A 22,414-nucleotide genomic window follows, 5' to 3' on the forward strand; every position below is an offset into this window, starting at 1 on the left:
TACCATGATTCTTCTCTCTCAGCTTCCTGACTATTGATGCAATGAGCCCAGCTGTCTCAGGTTCCTATCACCATGCTTCCCTGCCATGATGGACTGCACCCTTGAACTGTGAGCCAAGACAAATCTACCCCTATCCCTTCTTTCCTTGCTTCTCTATCTTTTGTCAGGTATATTGTCACAGCAAGGAGAAAACTGACAACACAGTGCCCAGGGTGACACAGCTGGTAAAGGCAGGAAATGGATTCCTATAGAAGTCTGCACCCTCGAAGGCTTTTTACTTACCCCCTGGCTTCCCAAAGTACTGTCATTCTCTTATTTTGTATTCTCATCTGCACAATGGGAACAAAATTCATGCCAATACAAGACCTGACAGTGATTCTTTAGACACCTGTGCCCCTCTCAATCCCTGAGGCTTAATCCTGGGCAAAAACTTTCTGCTTGCATGTGTTCACAAAAACAGGTGCAGAGCTCCACAAAGAACATCTCCAGCATCAAGAATTCAGTAGGCGCTTAATCAATGTGTGGCCGAGCAGACCAGCACCCAGATAAAAAGCCACAATAGCCCCAGGCAGAAGAACCCAGGCTCCTTGCCATCCCCCACACAATCCCACAATTATCCTCCATTGCCACCGCCCCCTTCTGCTAACCCAAGGCACGGGAAATATTTAAAACAATTTTATTCATGAAAATATGCTGTACAACGCACTCTACACGGCCTCGACACGGCACACACGCACACGCACACGCTGACGGCACGGCCACGGTACACTGCCTACGATACGCGCCGGGGACGCCGCGCCCACCGCCCGCCCCGACCAGACACTTATAAATATGGGAGAGAAGGGCCAGGACTGGCACGGAGAAAGGGGTGTCGGATTGGGGTTGGATCTGGAGGTGAGGCCCGCTGGAGAGGCTGTGACCAGTACCGCAAGAGTGTGGGGTTGACTGACAGGAGAGAGGAGACTCCAGGACCCGCTGGGATGGGAAACTGAACCTGGGGATGAGGGGTGTCACCGGAGGGGTGGCTGAAGACTAGAAGGGGGCTGAGTAGGATGATGGCCAATAGATAGGTGTGAGAGTATTCCGGAAAGAGTTGCTGGCTTTGTATGATGGGACTAACACCAGAGATAAAGTGTCATTTGAGGATCAGATTGGAGATGGGTGGGCGAAGCGTCATACCACCCCAAGTGAAACTGAAGATTCTGAAATGCCCCCGCCCTATCTCCTAGGTGGCTTCCGGTCAGCATCCACAGCAGGCGACCCAACTCGCTCCTCCCCACTCCCACCCAGCTGGATGGATTTCAAGCTCCTCTCCCAGGCTTCCAGCCCCAGCAGGAGGGGGCAGGTCTTAGAAGTTCGGGCAGGAATGGCAAGATGTCCCTGCCGCTCCCTCCCACCTCCCTCTGTGGTCAACTCTGAGGGATGTCTCTAGCTAGGCTAGGGCTGCCTCCAGGATCCTCCCTTGGAGCTGGATCGGGGTGGGGACCCGGGGATCAGGATGGGAAGACAGAGGCCCCTTGGGGACGGGACCGGGGCACCTGGGCCGCGGGGGGAGGCCTTCAGCCCGGCACCCAGCTCTGGTTAGGGGGCGGCGCCCCGGCCAATCCCGGGGGCGGCGGAGGCAGGGCTGAGTCAAAGTTGAAGTCCATTTCGTCGCTGTCCATGAAGTCGTTGAGGATGATGGACTCGACATCACACTCAAGGCTCCCGCTGAACATATCGAGGTCCAGGTCGGCCGGGAAGCGGTCAGGCGCGGCACCCAGTGGCCCGGCAGCCGAGGCCACGTAGGGCCCGGGCAGCGTGTCTAGCAGGAGGCTGCCGGGCGGGGCCCCGAAGGCTGCGGCGTGGGCTGGCGGGGCCAGGCCCGAGGCACCCGCCTCGCCGGGTAGCGTCATAAGGCTGATCGGGTGGGCTAAGGCACTGCGCGAGGGCGCGGGCGGCGCGTATGGGGCCGCTCCCTTGCCGGGGTAAGCGGCCACCGCGCCCGCCAGCGCCATCTCTCCCGGCGCGCCCAGCAGCGGGCCGGGCCTAGGTGCGGGTGGCGGCGGCGGCAGCAGCGCGGGCAGGGCCCCGGGGCGGAAGGACGCGGTGGGCGCGAAGCTCGCCTGCTTGTTCTCCTGGATGGTCTGCATGGGCAGGCGGCGCAGCGCGCCCAGCGCCGGAGGCCCGAAGCCCCCGCCCCCGCCCCCGCCGTAGGCGCCCGCCTTGCAGCCGCCAAAGTAGGCAGGGGTCCCGGCGCGTGCCCGCGGCCCGTACGCGTCCTGGGCGCTGTCCAGCAGGGCGTCGGGCAACCCGGCTACGCCACCACCGTGCAGGCTCAGAGGGCCACCCAGCTCTGCCAGGCGCGGCAGCTCACCCGGGCAGCGAGTGGCCAGGGCCGGCGACAGTGCGCTCGCAGGGCTCGGGTACATGAGTGGCGATGATGGTGCCAGCGCCTCCAGGGCCTCGTCGTCCTCCAGCTCGGCCGCCTCCCCAAGCAGGGGTCGCCCACTGCCTCGGAAGTCGGCCCACGCCTCGTAGTCATCGCTGGCATGCGAGGCCGGGCTGGTGGCCCACTTGGCCGAGGCAGGCAGGGGCCCTGGAGCAGGCGCACCCGGAGGGCTATGGTCTGGGCTCCGCTCGGGTACATGTAGCTGCTTCTTCTTGTTCGCCTTGCCCTTGATGCGCAGGAACTTGGCCCCGTTGTCCATGGACACGGCCCGGCGCCGCGGGGTCTTGCCTGTCTTTCCACCCTCGGGGTTCAGCATCCACCACGAACTCTTGCCAGTGCCCTCGTTCTGCACGCGGATGAAACGGGTGTGCAGCGACAGGTTGTGCCGGATGGAATTCTGTGGCCGGAGACAAGGACATGGGTGGGGGAAGTGGAAAGTGAGGAAGCCAAGGGGAGAGGAAAATGATGAGAAAATGGGGAGACAGAAAAGTGAGTGGGTAAGAGCGGTGAGTACAGGGGAGGGGGGAAGAGAGAAGGGTCGATGGGGGAAGGGGGTGGAAGAAGAGGGAGTGCAGGTGTAAGTACCAGGTTGGACAAACCCAGAACATCCATCCTTTACCCCAAACGTGCCCGCTCCCTGCCCTGCCCATTCCCCCACGCAGACACTGCCAGAGGGTGGAACTGGGGCTTAGGGAACAAGGCCCACCTTGAGGTCTATTCTGAGCCTGTGCCACCCTCAGCAGGAGAACAGGACCCCATCTCCCAAACTCAGCCAAACCTCTGGAGGGGCTGGCCAGCCTTGCCAAGGCCCCCCAGCAGATTATGTAAGGGCTCATGCCGCCGCGGCTCATTTGTCCGCCCCCTCCCTCCCCAGCCTGGCATGGCGCCAGGAGCCCGAAAACCCAGGGCTCCAGAAATCAATCTCGCGGTGACTGATTAAGCCCTGTTTAGAACTAATTGCTCTTTCGTGTGTGGGGAGAATAAATTACCTGCTTTAATTTCATGTCTTTAAAATGCAACTGCAGGTAGAGAAGACTGTTAACCCTTTGTAGGAAGATCCGGCCAGGGAAGACAGAATAGGTTGGGGACCCCCAGGGTAGGTAGAAGCTTGAGATTTTTTGGAGACTGACTCCCAACTCCTCTGAGTTCCTATAAACTCCAGAGGCCTGGAATCCCAGAAAGTCCCTCACAATATAATCTTTAGCCAAGGAGACCTCAGAGCTGATCCTGTTCAGTGGCTGCCTATACCTTCTGACCTACCTGGCATAGCACCATCCTCAAAACTCCTTCCTAGTAAGACCCTTATACAATGCCCCCACACCCCTCCATTTAGTCAGGAAGACAGCTTCAGAGAGGTGAAGTAAAACACCACAGGCCTGTCTGCTCTCCCTCAGAACCTTCTGGCCTTCACCCTGCCCATATCACCATCTCAATTTCTGCTGTGCTATTCCACAGTGATTGTGGGGTCACTACCTGCTGTGACCAGGTCTGTCCTGAGAACAGAGAAAGGCAGAGTGAGCGCTCAGCTCTACCAGCCTCACTCCCACAGAAACCTGGTGTAAAATTTTTCTGGTCAGCCTCCTGTCTGGTAGTCTTGACTTTCCTGCACTACTGTGCAGACCGCATGAACCTGCTGAGTGCTGGGCAGGATGCCTGGCTCTTTGGCCACCTAGCTGTGTGATCATGGCTGTGTATCAATCTCTGAGCTGCTCTGAAACACCAGCTGCAGTCATTGCCATCTCCTGAGGCTGTTAGATCATTACATGAGCTAATGGGTGTGGTTAGGTGTTAGCGAACAGTCCAGGTGCTCCTGAGCCTCTCTGTCTGGTCAGACCTTACCCCTTTCATTACTCAACAGACCTGCTTGGTCAACATCTCAACACTAGGACCTAGTGCAGTTATGCTGGGCACCAACCACCTGTGGCATTACCCCTATTTCATATACCGTGTGACAGGGGCCCAGAGGCATGCTGTAACTTGCCCATAGTCTCACAGCTAGGCAGTGATGCCAGGTACCACCCCAGCTCTGCCCAGGCCCTGGACCTGCTCTTAACTTGCTAACCTACCCAGGCACACCCTAACCACTGCTCTGCAGGAGTTCCTCCTCCTGCCTCATCCCCACCAGTCTCCAAAGGTCCTCCCTGCTGCCCAGTGCACCTCCAACCCTTGTCCCAGCTCCAGATCCTGACCTGAGTCTTTAGGCTCCAGGCTGGCTGTCTCTAGTACTTTATGGGCTTGGGAGGCAACAGCTGGGGTTTGCCAGGCTTGCCCTGCCTGGCTTCTCCTGGGGCCTAGTGAGGAGGGGAGCCAGACCCCCAGGGAGTGGTGTTCCCCCAGGGAGATACCCCCTTTCAGGCCCGCCCCTGCACCTGGCTCCATGCCCCTCCCCCACACCTGTGTTCAGTTCCTCAGAGGCCTCAGTTCTCTTCCCCTAGGAGTATCAGGCTTGCCAGAGGCTCCACCTCCCACCTTCCCACTCCTCCTGTTGGAATGGAAGTCCATCAAGCAACACTGCTGTCATCATGTGCCAGCCTGGCTCAGAGTGCACAGGGAAAGGAAGGACACCACCAGGTACCCGCACTTAGTACCAATCCCATTCAGTCTTGCATACCCTACATACATAATCGTAATCATTATGCTAAACCCTATAGGATCAGGGGTTGGGATACCTACTTCAAAATGAGGAGAGTGTGGCTCAGAGACTGTGAATTGCCAAGGGCAACCGTTGGTTTGGTACAGAGTCAAATGATTTTGGGTTGGTCTTACTATGTAAAGGACATTCCATCCTGCCATAGGTCAGGGAAGAAAGTCAGAGAATTTGCAGAGACTCTTAGGAAGCTAGAACTCCAGTGCTCCTGAAATTTTCATGCAAACCATCCCAGGATCCACCGGGGTAGGAAAGCTGGGGACCACTGCAAGGTCAAAACTCCAAGTCTCGTGCTTCCTTTTTAGAATTTTGCATGGACTTCACAGCACATTCCATTTTCTTTAAAAACATTATAAAGATTGCATGTTCTAGGCCCTGAAATTTGCATCTTTCTTCCCCTGGTCCTCCCTCGCCCAGCCAGGTGTCCAAAAGTTCAAGCCCCAGCATCATATCATGGCTCTTACAGCCCAGGGACAAGAAAGGACTTGCCCAAGATGGCCCCACTCAGGACCTGATGTCAGAGGAAGGATGTTCCCCCAGGCCTCCTTGACACTCCTCCCTCCAACCTGGTATTCCTTCCACTCACCTCACCAAGCCTGTCCTAGACCAAGTTTGTCCTCTCCAGGTCTGTCTCCTTGGCACAGGCCACTTGTACTCTATGAACTTTGCAGTTTGATTGCTGAACATTGTTTGAAAGTATCCAAACTAATGGTCTTCACCTTTTTTCTTAAAGCAGAGCTTTTTCAGAAATGGAATCTGATATAAAACTGAATCATGGGGCTGGAGAGATGGCTTAGCGATTAAGAACACTGACTATTCTTGCAGAAGACCTGGGTTTGAATCCCAGCACCCACATGGCAGCTAACAATTGTCCATAGCTTCAGTTCCAGGGGATCCAACAGCCTCTTCTTGTCCTCCGCAGGCATTGCACAACACGGGTGCACTTACTTAGATGCAGGCATAACACTCATACACATACAATAAAAATTTAAAAAAATATTTTAAAAAAACTGAATCATGATACACACAGCCCTCAGCATGGACAAGCCCTGCGCACTTACCACCCTTACTCTCCAAGAATGAGGGCCTTTTGGTGGGGGTTCTGAAGGCGAGACGAATGGGGCAGCTGAGTCCAGTGGGGTGCCAGGCCTTGCTCAGGGTTAACCAGGGAGGAGGCCTGAAGCTGGAGTGGGCGGGGGGGCCGGTTAGGCCTCCAACTGCTAAGCTGGGCTTTGTACCAGGAGTGCCTGAGATACCCCTGAGAGAAGCCCATACCCTGCAGCCCAGGGCCTAGTCACCTGGTGCCAATCAGAGCTTCCAGTCAAGATCCAGTGGCAAACGCTGATGACAACTCTGACTTACCCATAAGGCCTCCTGGGAGGCCAGAGGCCATGGAGGAGGTGAGGGATATAGAAGAGGGAGATGTCTCTGCCAGGCAGCAGTAACCAGGGCTCCCTCTTAGAGTCGCTTAGCAACCCACCACCACAGCCATGGCCCCGGCATGCCCAAGCTCCCCTGGTGCCCAGAGTTGAGCTCGGCTTTTGGGGCCTCCCAACCTCCCACACATACATTCAGACCTGGCGTAGGCCCCTAGGGGAGATAGGACCACCCTGATTTGGAGCCCCAGGGACATGATCTAGGGGCAGAAGGAAAGGACAGTGGGTTACATTCATGCCCACCCCATTCTTCTTCAGAACCTGAGCTGGGAAGAATATCCTCCTAGGGCCCACCCACCAGGGAGAGGAACCTATCAAGGATGGCACATGGCCAAGTGCCTGGGCTCTGGTGCTAGATCTGGATGCCAGTTTCAGCTCCAACACACATGAATGGTGCAACCCTGGGGCAAGGTGCTTTGAAGCTGTAGCCCCTCCAACAGCTGCGGCTTCCACCTTTACTTTCCTGCAGTACTCTCACCACAGTGGTCCTTAAACAACTTCCATCCCCACAGTCCTCCCCAGATCCCTGCCCTACCTACTGCCCTACTCATCAATAAACAAAGGCCCTGCCACAGCCCACATACCCTCCATGACCTCTCAAAATGTCTCGCTCCATGTTCCTTCCTGTGCCTTGAACCTGTCAGGCCAGGTGCCCTTCCCCGCATATGCTTAGAGAGATCTCTGTCTCTCTGCACATCTTTGTTCCCACAGCCCCTCTCACTTGAGGCCCACTTTGACAATTCTTTTTAAAACCTGTTCCTCTTCCTGGCTGTTTCTAGGCCCTCTGAGCCCATTCTGAATTTTTCTAAAGCAGCCATCACTTTCACAGTGAATTTGGGTTGAAATGAATACTCAATGAATCTAGATTGAAAATTCTGTATCTCAAGTGCTCTAAATTCTGCCAGCTTTTGAGTCATGGCTTTCAGACTTGGGGTTTAGGGACATTCAACTGGCAAAGTCCATGCAAATATTCCCAAATCCAAAGGAATTCTGCAACCAGAAACACTTTTGATACTAACCATTTTGCATAAGGGCTATCCAGCCTACATAAAATTTATTGATCTTGTTTTAATTACTGACTACTGCCTTGTATCTATCAGAACTTCCATGAGAGTAGTGATTTTCATCCCCTGCCCCATTTTTTTAAAACTGTACTCCATGTGTCTGGCATATACTATGCACTTACAAGTTTGCACAATGAAGGAATGAGAAAGAGACACACACACACAGGATACTGGGTTATAGGGGGATCGGAATAAACCGGCCCTAGCTGGCATATCGCAGGACTTTTCCAGACTGGGCTTGGAAGTGAACCCAGGATAGGATGAGAAGTGGGCAGTGGGGAGAGTCAGGGATGCCGTGGTAGAGCCACAGGAAGGAATATAGTCTTCCCACAGAGCTGAGGAAGGGCTCACAGCGTACAGCTGCTGCTCTCCCGGGGCCCTTACCTGCTCCTCAGACTGACCCAGGCTGGCTCACACCCATACCTCCCACTGCCCTGTACTCCTAAGCCAAAAGATACTCCAGGAGCTCCAGTGGGCCAGAATGACCTTGACCTTGCTGCCAGTACAGAGTCTGATTCATCTGGTGGTGTCAGCTCATCCATCTGGCAGGACACCCTCATCTAGTCCTAGGACACCCTTCGCCCACGAGCAGTAATATATTCATCTGACAGCACAACCCCATTTATCCAGCACACCAGCCCCATTTATCCAGCAAGTACAACCTCATTTGCTAACAGCATTCCATTCACCTGACGGGGCCCCTCATTTATCCAGCAGGACACCTTCATTTATCCTCCAAGTGGGACGCACTCCTTCCTCCTGTGGTGTGGCTGTGTTCTCTGATGGTGCGACCCAGCTGATCCAGCAGGACATCATCTCTCCTACAAGTACACTTCATCCCCTGACAGTACAACCTCATTTATCTAATAATGCAGCTTCACCTTGCCTCCCAGTACCGCTTCATTCTCTGACAGTACCACCTCGTTTATCTTCTGGTACAACCTCATTTCTCCTCCCAGAACAGCTTCATTCTCCAACAGCTCAAACGCATCCAATCTTACTTCTCCAGCCAGGACCTGCCAGGCTTTAGGGGGACTGGGGGGTGATGAGCGGAAAGAGAGATCCATCCAGTCATCTGGTGTCCCTGTCTGCAGGGGGCTGCCTGATACTACAACTATACGCTATCTTTCCAGGCCAGAAAGAGGCCATGGACTTTGCCTTTTAAGTTGTTTGGCCCAGCCAGAGGTCCACCTTTGCTTGTCTCTACTAGGACTACGAGGGTCCACAGGATGGATACTGGGATGCAGACTTCCTTGCTATCTGTGCTATGGTGGGTGGGGGTGTGTGAGGAAGGTTGCCCTTTCTGAAGCACATTCAGTGGTATGTTGATAAATGTTTAACAACCAGCTCTCCAAGAAGGGTTTAACCCACCCAGCTGATTGATTTGTAGTTGTTGCTTTTTCTGTGTGTGGATCCTCCCATTGGAGCCTCATGAAGCTGCCGTCGTGAAGTCATCAAGTACAGAACTGGGAAGAAGTGTGCAGGATCACTCTCGGGAGCCAGTGGGAGCCAGCTCAGCTTGAGCATGTCACTGGCATGTGCTTCCAGTACTGAGGCAGGGGAAAGGTGCCACGTGCTTCATGCCAGGCGTAGCCGAGTCTCTTATCTTGACAACTGCCTCTCCACAAGGGACTGTTAGTCTACAAAAGGAGAAACTGAGGAAGCCAGGCTCAGGTCTCCACGCTGTTGGATTCCACAGCCAATACTCTTCCTACCCACCCCCACTGTGGCAGGGGACCCTGTTCTGCTGCCCACCCCAGTGGCCATCATTGTCCTGGCTCTCAAGCTCTCCTGGCTTTCATCAGATAGGATATGCAAGCTCTATGTCCCCTGCCCAGCCCCAATCCTGCATATTTTCCTGGCCTCCATGGTCCCTGGGGGATTCCCAGATGCCAGGTTTGGGTCCTGGGTCTTTTGTTCTTCTGCCCATCACCATCAGGTGTAGATGCCTCTACAGGTTCCATCATGGGCAAAATCTCAGCCCAGCCCCTCTCTTAGGAGACTAACCTTGCCTGTATGGTAAGGATGATGACCTAGCTCCTGTCTTTAGAGCTTGGCTGGAGTGGAGACCACCTGTGGGGCTGTAGTGAGAGCTCTGACCCTCTCCAGAACCCCCAGTTCCTTTCTCCCTCTTTCCCTTCCTTCCTGCATGAAAAAAGGGGCAAAGGTTGGAATCCCAGATGTTGATGCCCCTGTAATAACTCCAGCACTCACAGGGAGAATCTCATGGATGCAGCAGCTCACCCTTCCTGGCTCAGAGCCCCAGGAGCAGCTCCCCCCTCCCCACCAATCCTTGCCTCTCACTACATCCTGGGACCCCAGCCTTTCCAGGAGCACACACCTATGTCAGACTCCCCGGGGGGGGGGGAAGAATCCCCTGCCCTCCTGCCTGGAGTTAAGTTTGGTATTCAGTCTAGTTAGGCTCCCTAACAGATGATGTCAGGATCTGGAGGCCAGGTACAAATCCTAGGTACTAAGGTCTGCAATGGAGGAGGGATAAAAGGGCAGATGGGGGCAAAGGATCATGGGTGCCCACAAGTGGGCTTGGATTCAGCAGTAGAACAGCAGTGGGCAGACAGGAGGAACCAAATATTGAAGCAATAAAGTCAAGGGTCAGACTATACAATCCTACCTGTGCCCATCCCCCCACACAGCACAGAACCTACATAACCAGTCTGGGCAACAAACAAAGCAGAGGCAAAAGTCCAAGCTCATTCCTGCCTCAAAGTCATGAGCTTGGATTCAACTCCAGACAGACATTCAAGAGCCCTCTGGTGCCCTCCAGCCATATCCCCCAAACGGGCTTTCAGCCACCACAGATGTCCACCCCTGGTGTGTTTCCATACTCTCTTTGCTCATTTGTGCCCTCTCTCTGCCCCACCAGTTTCTGTTCTTCCAGGCCTGTTCTGTGAGCCCCTCATGAACCCTTCTATAAGCCCCAAAGACACTTTGACCCCCTACCCCCTAACTGTAGACCACAGTCCAACTATTCATCAGTCTGTCTCCCCCACTAAACTTGTGTGGCAACCTTGGATCACAGGAAGTCAGAAGGATGAAGGGAGCCCTCAGCAGCCTCTGCCTGCTCAGGCCTGGCATTAGTGAAGGTTGCATTAAGCAACTCCTAAGGCCCTGCCACCTGCTACCAGGGTCTGACTTGAGCCTCCCCTCCAGCCTCCTGGGTTCCCTGGTGGCTCCTGCTGCCATGGTCTCCGTCCCTTTCCTCAGTGCTTCCTGGTTAGAATTCAGCATAGTGAGGGGAAAGAACTACTTTTTTCTTTAAATGAGACAGGGTCTCACTACGTAGCCCAGCTACACACAATATTGTGCTTTAACTTCCCAGTGCTAGTATTACCATGCCTGGCTAAGATCACAGCATATTAAACATTATCACCATATATTAAGCATTATTACCATATGCTATGACTACTTCACTGAGTCTTTGAAACAACCTTCCCAGTTGGAGAAACTGAGGTTACATAGTATAAGTGGGGGCACAGGAATGTCAATCCAGAGTGCTTGCTCTTAGATGCCTCTAGGGAAAAGCCTAGGCCAGGCACAAGCTGCAGGGTTGGCCTGGAACATGAGTGGGGCTGTCATACTGGCCCAGCAACCCCTCCCCAGAACCCCTAACTGCAAAGCCATTCAGACTTGGCATGGCGCCCCTCCAGTCTGAGCCCCTCCCTTATCTGTAGGCAGTTCCTCCTTACTCCCTTCCTCAGGCCCTGGGAGCAGCTGTGGTGACCTCACTCAGCCCTGCCCTGGGCCTGGCTCTGGGGAGGGCCTGGCAGCTGTGCCCCAGCCCTGCAGGCTGGCTCTGGGGGGAGAAAGAGGAGGAATGGGCACGGTGCCAAGAGAACCATCTGCTTTCCCAGGGGCACAGCCACCCGAACAGCCACCCGCACAGACACTGGCCTTGGCCCCAGAGGCTGCCCTTGGTCCTCTATTTTCATGCCAAGGTGCTCCAGGACCCCAAGACAGCCCACCCAGATGGGGGCAGCAACCTCATCTGCCATCTGTCTCCTCCTGAAGTCTCTGAGGGCCTTCAGGACATGTTGGGGCACCACAAATGTCCACTGAAAAATGAACAAGTGCTTGGGTGAGCTCCAGGGCCAGAGGCTGGAGGCCAGGCTGGGTGTGCTAAGCGTGGCAGCTCCAGTCCCAGCCTGGCCAGCTAGGAATCCTCACTCTCCCTGCTGGGGCCTCCATCTTCACATCTGCTCAGCTGGCAGGTGCCTCTGGCAGAGGGCAAGCCCCTCCTCCCCAAGGCCCAGCTCAGGTTACAAGAGGAGGAGGTGGCAAGGCCAGCTGAGGACAAGGGAGGGGACAGAAGGAAGAAGGAGGAGGCCTCAGAGCTTCCCAGAGTATTGGGGGAGGAGACCCAGGGATCAGAGAGGGAAGGGCCTTGTCCAAGGTCACACAGTCTGGCCTGAGGCAAAGAGGAGCCAACATGCCAAGAATAGGTAGCCCTAGGTTTGAGGATTACCAAGAAAAAATTGATTTCTTATAGGTGAAAATGAGGAGCCTTGAGATTGGATAGATAGCTCAGTGAGTAAAGTGCTTGCTGCATAAACCCAAGGACCTGAGTTTAGATCCCCAGCATCTATGTAACAGCTGGGCATAGTGGCACACACCTATAACCCTAGTGCTTGGAGCTGGAGACAGGTAGATTCCTGGTGTTCGTCAGCCAGCCAGTCTAGCTGAAACAGTGAGCTCCAGGTTCAGCTGGAGACCCTGTCTCAAAAAATAAGGTGGAGAGCAATAGAGGAAGACACCAGACATTAACATCTGGACATATGTGCACATGCGCATGTGCACGCACACGCACGCGCGCACACACACACACACCCACACACACACACACACACTCACACACACACACACACACTCACACACACACACACACACACACACACACGCCCCGTCCCTTAGTGGCAGGTTCCGTGAATTCTCCCTATACAGTGCATGAGGAGGTAGAGGTGGTTCCTTCCGTTCACAGAGCTAGGAATAACAGCAGTAACATCTGGTAAGACTCCTTGGGGACTTGATAGGTATTGTTCCTGAAATCATCTAACAAAGTTTGGGCATAGACCTACCTTCCCATTTTGCAGATGAGGAAACTAAGGCTGAGATGCCCAGGGTTCCACAGAAGTAAGCAGAAATAGGCTCTGCAGGCACCACTGGCCTCCCAAGCTCCTCACTACACAGCTCAGTCTCATCTGAGAGTTTTAAGGCATGGGAGGGGGTTGTTAAAGAGTTCTCAGCTTGACATCTGGGACTCTTCAGCCTCCATCCTATCTCAGGTTCATCTGCCAATCTCTTTTCCAGTCCTCCTCTTGCCACATCACCCTTGAGTGACGTGTCTGCAGGTGCCCACTGCTGCAGTGGGAACTCCTGAGTTTGAGTTTGTCTGCCATTCCAGGTCATATTTGCTTCTCCAGCTTTCACTTCTGTTGAGCACCCCAAAGAGCCCCAGGGGTTGACCTCCTTTGGTTTCCTGCCTCTAAACATCTACAGCTAATGATCTGACCTTCCATTCTGCCCTGATGATTTTTGTCCTGAGTCAGACTCTGGTGTCATCTTCAGAGCTTGAACTACCAGCCACTGAAGGTCAGGGCCAGTTCTGACAGCACTTCACAGCAGTTGGCCACTGGTTGTAGCCTAGGATTACACTGGAGGAAGTACCCTCAATCCTGGGCCTGAAAGTCAGGGAAACAGGAAGCTAGCCTGCCCCTGTCCCAGGGCACTGTCTGTCTAGAAAAGGCAGTCAGGTACCAGACGCTAGAAGTCTCAGGGCCAAACTCCAAGGGAGAGCAGAGAAACAGTCTTAGGGGAGGCGGGTCAAGGGGAAGCAGGCCAGCTTGGAATGGCTTGGCTAGAGTGCTGGACTAGAATGAAGCCAGCCCTTGGTGTTCCAAAAGTTACCACTCATGGTTGAAGCCTCTTGATTTCTCTCTGTTTCCTTGTCTGCAGGTGGGGTAGAGAGCAAATCAATGTGAGAATGCATGTGTTGCCACATGGCAGGCAGAATCCTGAGCTGGAAGTTCAGTGTGGCAAAAGCAAGGGTCAGAAGACAGGAGACTAGAAGGGTTGATATGGCTGGGGGCTGGGCCTGGAGTGTTACATTAGGGTCCTGGACAGGCAATGCTGGGCAGGGCACATGCTCTTCTCTCTCCCCCAATAGTGGGGAGCTAGCAGAACAGGGACTGTGACTTTCACTTTTTTCACACCTTGGCCTCCCCTCCTCCACCACAATTTGCTGAATCTCTCTCTCCCCAGGGCTTCCCTTGGTCTTGCAAGTGCAGCATGTATCATTCACTCATGTCTTACAGAATGATTCTGTGACATGAGGTAGACACAAGTCCTGAAGCAATGGCACAGTTCCCTGAAACTGATGGTATGGGGTCCACGTCTCTAGGGCAGGAGTGAGGACGACAGGTAAGGGCTCACTGAGGCACTGGCTTAGAGAAGGAGCTGTTCTACGGTGTGTGTTGGGGAGACTTGGGGACAGGTAGCAAGCAGGAGGCCGGGAAGCCTCCATATAAGAGGTGGCTTCTGAATGACTGGTCACCAGATAGACCTGTTAAAATACAGATTCCAAGCTAGGCATGGTAGCAAGTCTTTAATCCCAGCATTTGGAGGTAGAGGAATCTCTGTGAGATCAAGGTCAGCCTGGTCTACATAGCAAGTTCCAGGCCAGTTAGGGCTACAGGGAGACCCCATCTCAAAACAACAACAACCACAGATTCCAGAGCTCCTGGCCAGAAGAGCTGAGATGGGACTGTGAGTTGTGTTCGTACAAAGCTTCAGAGACTGAACACAAGCCAGGCTGGTGAACAGCTAAGGATTCAAGACAGAAATCTTCCAGGAGATGCTTTGGCTTCCAGAATCACCTGGAAGGTTGGAACTTCAGTCAAACCACACAAGCACCCCAGCTATGTTCTCTGAGAGGTGTCCCAAGGGATCAGCCAAGGAGAGCTGCCTTGGCAGACATGTGACAATGGCAGTGGGTGTGGGTTGAGAACTTAAGTGTCAGATGTGAAGGTGGCAGTGGGAGGTCGCCTGAGCTCAGAGGTGGTAGGGAACATGAAGGAGGGAGGGCCTGGACAGAGTCAGGAGAGGGTCCACAGCCTCAAACAGAGTAGTCTGCACTTGGTTGGCTCCCAGTGGGAACTGAGGAGCCCTAGAGAGTTCTAGAGTAGGAGATGATCTTGGAGCAGGAAGCCTGCCTAGTGTGTGGGAGTGAGACTGCACTGGCACTAGGAGATGGGAGGAATGAGGTAGAAACAGACTGGTCTGCATCTAAATCCAGGCTCTGAACCTTCTCCCAGCTATACCTTGATTTCCTCAACTGCAAAATGGGGCTATAAATGCATCTCTGGCAGGACCCAGGGAGGATGAAATGGGAGAACAGGCACAAATGGTGGGACCGACTGCCTAGCGCCCAGACGTTAATTTTCTCCTCTTCATACCCCTTCCCACAAGAGGCACTCCCCCCCTTAGAGACCAGAAAGGTTTCTCTCTGCAAAGAGGGAGGCCCTGGGGGGAGGGTGTGGGAGGCCCCACCCCCATACACCACCTGGCCCCCTCCCACCTTCACATATGGGTTGGGGGGTGGGGAGAGGCAGCAAACAGCCAACCCTCCCAAACAGGAGTCGGTTTCCATGGTAACTGGGGTGCCAGGAGAAGGGGGGTGCTCCAGATCCAGCTGTCCCCCTGAGCACCCTTTCCAGGCCCCAGAGACTAAACTAATGCCCAGCTAACACCCTGAACCCCCTATCTGCCTGCTCTGGTGCTAGCTGGGACTACCATGAACACTCCCTTGTGCTGGGAGAATGGTTGCACCTGGGGACTACTGTAGGTAGGCAGGCATCTTTAAGAAGCCCAAGCTCAAGACTATCCACACCCGTACTTACATGTGTCCACCACAGAGAAGTCCTTTCAGTACTATGAACCCTGCATAGTTCCTGGAATCAAAGAGTTTGTAAGTCACAGCACTGGGAGACTCAGAGACTATGTTAGTATTCTCTGGACACAGGAGGACACTGAGGACCAGAATGGGAGAGGCCTCACTCCAGCTCATACACACTGAATCAGGATCCCCACAAAGGCTCTGTCCACCCTCTTCTAACCCTTACTCCCAAGTGACCCCAAAAGGCTGTACCAGCTTGCACTGAATGCTCCAGAGCATTACTGGAGAGAAGAAATGCATCTTTCCAGTCTTAAAAGATGTGTCTTGCAATTGAATGGCAGTCCCAGAGGGGATGCATGCCCAGTCACTGGGGATATGTCAGAAGGGACCGATATCCAGCCTTATGCTCTTCAACCTCTTCAGAGACCCAGTATCTGAACTAGAGGTGGAGGAACTAGAGGAATACTAATGGGGGTGCGGGTGTTAGCCCAGGCCCTCCCCTGCTTCCCAGATACCCAGATACCTGAAGTGGGAGGCAGGCCCACTGCTGGTGTAGGGACCAGCTGGTGAACCTGCTGGGAGGTCAGAAAAGCAACCCTCTCCCAGAGGCTCACTGCCACTCACAGTTTATGACCACTTCTCAACCCTCACAAGGCCCAGACAGACCTGAAGACCTCAAGTGATGGCCTTCATCAGCTGCCACTCAAACACAGGGGCTGCCAGGAAGAAGCCCTTAATCCAAACCCAAGGCCTTCTCACCAGCAACTATGGAACTCCCAGTCCTATGCTATGGCATAGAAAACGCCTGCCACTTGCTAGGTATGTGACCTCAGGGCAAACCACTTCCACATCTGGAAAGAGAACAGTGGTGAGAATTTGATGGGACATGTGTTGGTGCCTGGTGGGAGCCTCCCTGCTCCTCAGTCCCGGGCTGCACTGCACCCCCAGGCTGAAGGCCTCAGGGCCCAGCACTAAGTGGGGATGGGGGGGCACTGAACTTTCGAACCCGCAAACCCCCCGCGCCGTTCATTACCTTAACGCGAGTTAAAAATAACCGTCTCATCTCTTTAAATTAGTCTGTCTGCAATTACCGCCTGGCACGGCGCTGCCCGCCATCGTCCCGCTGGAGCGGCGCCAGGTGGCAGGCGGGGCCCTCACCCTGTCTGTCGGTCTGTCTGCTGCCTCCCGGTCCCCCTCAGCCCGCGGCGCGGCAACCCCGGGGGGGCCCCCGGCGGCCCCGCTCGGGAGCTCCCCAACTTGCATGGGGTGGGGGCCTAGACCCGCGGGCCGGGGGGCCTGGGAGCTGAGGACTGGGGAGGGGGCTCCCGGCCCGGCGTCGGGGGAGGGACGCCGGGAGGCCCGGGAAGCCGGAAGGGCCCTCAGCGCGCCAGCGCTCGTGGGTGGGTGTGAGCAGGTGGCCGTGGGAGTCTGCCGGGCGTGCCAGCAACTGTGCCAGGAGCGGCTGGCACGGGCTCGTGCCCAGGAGGCGGGCAGCTGCCAGCCCCTCGCTCGTGCAGTGAGGGGGGTGAGGACACCCCCCCCAATCGGGGCTAACACCGCCTCCTCTCGCACCCCCATCAGCCCTTGGGGCTGGGGATCCCCGAGGACAAAGGAGGGGGAGGGCGCCCTGATGAAGCGGGCTGGGGGGAGGAGGGGCGCTACTCTCCCAACAGCTACTCGGCACCAGTAAGCAGGACTCGGCTGCTGGCCTCTGGGATCAGCCCCACCTTCAAGGCCCCGCCCCACCTGGAACTTAACAGGGCCAGGCCTGGGCCAGATGGGGCTAGCACCAGCCTTCTAATCCCACCCCTTAGCTGCCAGGCTGCTCCAGCCCCTGAGGGAGAGGGGAAGTCCCCATCCACTGGGCTCCTCCCCACCATGGGACAAATTGGGAGGTGCCCAGGCCTGGCCTGGGAGCTCCCAAAGGAGCTGGCAGCCAGGAAACACAAAAAGAGATGAGCAACTCCTGGGGCTCTCAATAGAAGGATCAGCAGGGCTGAGAGCAGCCAGGAAGGCTTCCTGGAGGAGTACAGGGAAGAGGCAAAGTGGGGAAGTTCTACCCTGATAGCCACACTCTTGGGCCACCATACTCCTGGCCAAGCCCTAATCCCAGGTTTGAGACTCTCTGCCCCCAGGTGAACAAGACCAGCCCCTTTAAGTGGGACCCCAGGGAGTCCTGACTCTCCAGATCTGCCTGGTTTGGGTGGCCTAAACCTGCTGCTGGTCCTGCCTCCTCTATCTGCTGCCCTCTGGACCCCTGGGAACCCCTTCCCTCATCACAGATGGGACTGTGGGGCAAAGGCCTAGCACATCAGCCCTTCCCTTCCTGATCTAGCCACTTCCCTGCCAACCTGAGAGCTCTAGATTGTAGCCTGGCATGGTAAACCACCTCCAAATCCAGCATGTACAGTTCCTCCTCTCTGTCTCTGAACAGGCAGTCACTTCACTCCCCATAAGACTATCTCCCCAATTCTTCCCAGTCAAGAAGGCAGCCTAGGTCCAGTGCCACCTCCTTTGTAAGGGCACAGCAGACTCCCCACAGTATTTAACCCACTTCCCCAAGCCCTATCTGCCAGTCTTTCCTGTCTCAAACACAGGGTCTGGATGTGGAAATGCTGACAGCAATGCATCCTCAAGGCAGGGCCAAGAACTTAGGGCCCCTTGAGGGCTCATAGGTGTCAGTTTGTCTCTTCCCCATACACATACCCTATGGAACCAAGGTTTGGTAGCTCAGGGTTTTGTGGGCAACAATATTGTGGAAAGGGATGAAGGAATAATGGGCCCCAGCCCTGACACCTTAGATGTACCCAGCCCCTGTCATCCTGAGATAAGCTGAGTGTTGCAGGCCTCTAGAGGAATTGGCTGGGAGTGCCAGAAGGGCAGGAAATTCCAGGAAGGAGGCTCCCTGGGAGAGCAAGGGGGTAGAAGCAGACAGGCCACTGAAGAGACAACATGGGGTTGATTCCCTCCAGTGCCTGGGTGGTCTGTGCCAGGGCCAAGAGCAAAAGCCAAGCTTGGGACTCCTGGTCTAATGCCCCAGTCCAGGACTAGAAGCCAAGCACAGGGAGGGCCAATGTGTCGCCAGCAGTGTGGCACAGTGGGTACACATTCAATGGGCAGGCAAGAAACCCCGGTCCTTGAGGGCCTTCTGCTCACTGACATCCTTGGGAGAGTCCCATCACCTCCCAAGGCCTTGGACTCATAGTCTGAGAAATGAACTCATGGGGCTCAATTTTCACTAAGTACACATCCACCATATTCTAAGATTTATATCTGCCCCTACTCAAAAGCCATCAGCATCTCCCTCTGACACCCAATACCAGCAAGACACTGACTGTTTCAGAGGCTCGGTGGGATGTTGAGAGATGATGCACCTGGGTTGGAGTTCAGCTTGCCCATCTTCTAGGAGTGGGACCTTAGGCAGTTGACTCCTGTGCTCTGGGTCTCAGAGCCCTCCTCTGTAAATGGTTGTAGTAAAACCCAACTCAAGGACTTCTGAGCGCATTAAAGATGGGACAATCCTGGCATAGAGCTTGGCCCCAACATGCTCGGTGAACTGTAGTTGTCTCCTGGCTTCTAGCCTCAAGTCCCTTCTTGCCATCTTTTCCCATCCTTCCCATCCTAAGTTTTGGAGCTTTGCCTCTTACAGGAAGCCCTCCTGGCCTTTTTTGGCCCTGGTACTCTCCCTGACTTCACATCCTCTGAACACATTCCCTCACTCATCTCTTTACTCTCACTACATACACACTGATAGCTTCTTGATGCCAAGTTCTATGGGATGTTCTGTGGCACAGAACAGCCCTAACACTACCACTGTCTTTCAAAGGTGAGAGAGGGAGGAGACATGAGGCAAGATACAGATGATTGATACATACTACAGGCGTGAGGAACAGAAAATGGGGAGTCCTAAGCTAGCTAACAAAGGTTAGGGAAGGCTTCTTGGAGGAGGCATTGGGGACTCTGTATCTCCAGGGAGGAATAGAAGGTGGGATTGGACATGGGGAATCCGTAGAGAGGCAAGCCCAAAGGCAGGACACACTTAAGAAGTTGTGTTCTGGTGGGAACTAAGCCCCAGGGGACTGGAGAAGGGACAGGGCAATTCTACTTCTCTGTCCTGTGTTCCTGCCACATAGTGATCAGGGAGAGCCAAAAGAGGTGCCAGCATACAGCCTGAGAGCTGTGAGCTCCCAGGTCAGGACACCCTGATCCTTACAGTGCTACCATATGCATCTAGAGCTGTTCATGGTCTCAGCCTCTCTTCCCCTCTTCTCAGACCCTGCTGTCAGCCATCGCCCTGCACAGCCCCATCCCTGGACATCCCTGTCTTCTGCACAGAGGTCCCCTCTCCTATAGGGGTTCCCTTTAACCTCTTACCCCCAAATGCATAAGCTAGCCCCATTTTCCAACAAGATGGCCAGAGAAGGGGCTGGGGCTAGAGGCTACAATCCAATGAGGCCCCCTCCTAGTTTCCCAAGATGGCCTCCCCTTCCACCTCCTGCCACTGAGGCCTCCTTGGGGTACCCTATCTCTTAAATGCTTCTGGGTCTAGAAAGACAGGGCAGTGGGAGACAGGATGCCTGGAGTAGGCTGAGCTACTCCCCACTCCAAAGCCTCAACACCTCAAGTATCAGCAGGGGCCATTAAGCAGCACCCTCCAATGCTGTACCAGGGAAGGGCCTGGCAACATCTGCTCCATGAACTACTCTCAGGTGACCTGTCATGCTTTCCACCCCAATCTAGTAGGTGCTCCAGGACGTTAGAACTCTTGGCACCACAGAAAGAATTGTGAGCCCGTGGTCCACAGCACTTCTCACCCTGTGGCCAGCTACAAGGGCAGGACAGAGATTTGGGAGGGAAAGCAGGAGGGGTCCCAAGTCATGACTCCAGCTCTTTAAGAGGGTGCCCTGGTAGAAAGGGTAAAACAAGTCACACAAAGCAAAGGGGGCTCCCCAGTGTATGCCCCCTAGAAATGAGTTCTTCTCCTATGCCTTCAAGGACAGGCTGGGAAGCTCCTCTGGGACGCCTCAAAAAGGTAGTCCCTAGTCACCCTACCAGACCTCCCACCCCGCGCATCTCTTCTAGGGGGCACGCATACAGCTGCTGCCGGCATGTCCCCGCCTGTTCGCTGGCCAGCTCCACGCCCTGAGCGCACACTCCGTGACCCCTAGGGGTGTCCTGGAGCTTCCTTCCCAGTGGCCTGCCGGGAGCACAGACGCACCTAGCAGCCCCCAGGATGCCCCAGTCGTCCCTAGCCCCCTTCCCCAGGCGGACGCCCCCACCTTCCAGCCGGCCGAGCTGTTGCTGTCGCCTTTATCCTTGAAGTAGGGCACGTAACGGACCATCCAGTCGTAGATCTGCGAGAGCGTGAGTCGCTTGTCCGGGGCGCTCTCGATGGCTTTGGTGATGAGGTCGGCGTAGGACAGGTTTCCCCACGCGTTCCGCCGGGAGCTCTTCGCTTTCCGCAGCGGTCCGACCTCCGCGCCCAGCGGCGGCGCTGGGGCCATGGCCGGGGCCGTCGCCCGGCGCTCCGGCCCGCAGTCCTCTGCGCCCTCGGCCACCCCTGCGCCCAGCGCTCTGTCCTCGTCGCCGGCCAAGTCGGGCTGCGGCAGCGGCCAGGTACACGAGCGCGGCCGGCTCTGCGGCGCGAAGTCCGGATCCACGTCCACCTGATGCGCTCGCAGCTTCGCAGCCATGGTCCCGCCCGGCTCCAGCGAGGGAGGGAGGCTCCGCGGAGGGTGGGCGGGCGGCTCCGGGATCTGCGCGCCCCGGGGAGGCCCGCGGGAGGGGTCCCTGGCGGCGCCGGCTCAACCGCGGGGCGCCATGGGCCCGGGCGCGGAGGCAGGGGGCTGGACGCGCTGGGGAGCACCGAGGGAGGGAAAGACCTGGGCAGTGAGGGGGCGGCGGCCCGGGAGCCCAGCGGGTACACACCTCGCCCAGCCCAGCTTCTAGCACCTGCCGCCTGCCTGCGCCTGCAGCCACCACCGCCACCGCCGCTGCCGCTGCTCCCCGGGCGCCGGTCCCGCGCGCGGGCCCTGCTCTCCCGGGACGAGGCTGAATTGCACCATGCCGGAGCCCGAGCCGGTGCCAGAGCCCGCGCCGCCGCCGCCCCGAGAATACCGCCGCCGCCGCCGCTCCGGCTCCAGCGCCAGCTCCCGCGCCTGCCGCGCTGAGCGCCGGCTGCACCTCGGGATGGGCGGGGGACGGGCAAGGGGGCGGGGCCAGCGGGCAAGGGGGCGGGGCGTGCTCGCCCGGGGCCGCGGAATCCTCCCCCTGCCGGGTGCCCCGCCTGCGGACTGGGTGGAGGCGCGGAGCTCCCGGTGCAGGACGACCCCGCCGCAGCCCTGCGCGCCACAACGCCCCCTAGGGAGCAGGCAAGGAGAAACGGGAGCGGCCCCGCCCCCTGCCCGGAGGGAGATGCGAGGGCGGAGCCTGAGTGCTCCCATTGGTGCACAGCAGGGTGGTCCCGCCCACAGACTCCAAAGGATCCCTCCCAGGAGCGCGTCAGCGGGTTATTGTTACAACCCGGGGTTTCCCAGGGCAACAGGAATGGGGCGGAGCTCAGAGCATTGGCCCCGCCTTCCACCCCCACCACTCCTGGAATGCTCCGCCCTCTGTTTCTAGACCCTTGACGTTTCTAAGTCTTCCCTCCAGCAGGCCGACCAGGCGTGGATCTAACTCTCCCCCTCCCTTTGTGCCCTGGACCGCTTTAGGGAAAAGGAATGGTTTGAGAATACCTGGATTCTAGACCAGGCGTTGCTACAATCCTACCTTCTCCATTTGCAAATGGGGCTTCCTGGGTTCTTATGGTGCCTGCAGGCAAAATTTTAGAGCTTTGTTTCTCAAAGTTCATCGTGAGGCAGAGTTTATCCTGAACAGCTTGTTAAAACAGATTCCTGGGCCCTGACCCCTACGTTTCTTGTAGCAGGT

General features: G+C 56.1%; 1 protein-coding gene across 1 annotated transcript; it reads right to left on the reverse strand.

Annotated features, from left to right (window-relative positions):
* Window positions 1–660: 660 nt before the first annotated feature.
* Window positions 661–21,673, reverse strand: Foxo6 (forkhead box O6). Its single transcript, XM_008835421.3, has 2 exons — window positions 20,767–21,673; window positions 661–2,828 (listed from the first exon to the last, which is right to left on the reverse strand). The coding sequence occupies exons 1-2, from the start codon at window positions 21,178–21,180 to the stop codon at window positions 1,560–1,562; spliced, it is 1,683 nt and encodes a 560-aa protein (XP_008833643.1). The 5' UTR covers window positions 21,181–21,673; the 3' UTR covers window positions 661–1,559.
* Window positions 21,674–22,414: the final 741 nt, after the last annotated feature.

Source organism: Nannospalax galili, unplaced genomic scaffold, assembly GCF_000622305.1.
Source record: "Nannospalax galili isolate Female #2095 unplaced genomic scaffold, S.galili_v1.0 scaffold577, whole genome shotgun sequence".
Taxonomy (NCBI): Eukaryota; Metazoa; Chordata; class Mammalia; order Rodentia; family Spalacidae; genus Nannospalax; species Nannospalax galili.

Excerpts from the sequence above, each read along its gene's own strand:
- Foxo6 (XM_008835421.3), bottom strand. The coding sequence starts at position 21,180 with ATGGCTGCGAAGCTGCGAGCGCATCAGGTGGACGTGGATCCGGACTTC. Across the intron at positions 2,829-20,766 it reads ACAGCTCGGCCGGCTGGAAG|AATTCCATCCGGCACAACCT; the intron begins GTGGGGGCGTCC and ends CTCCGGCCACAG.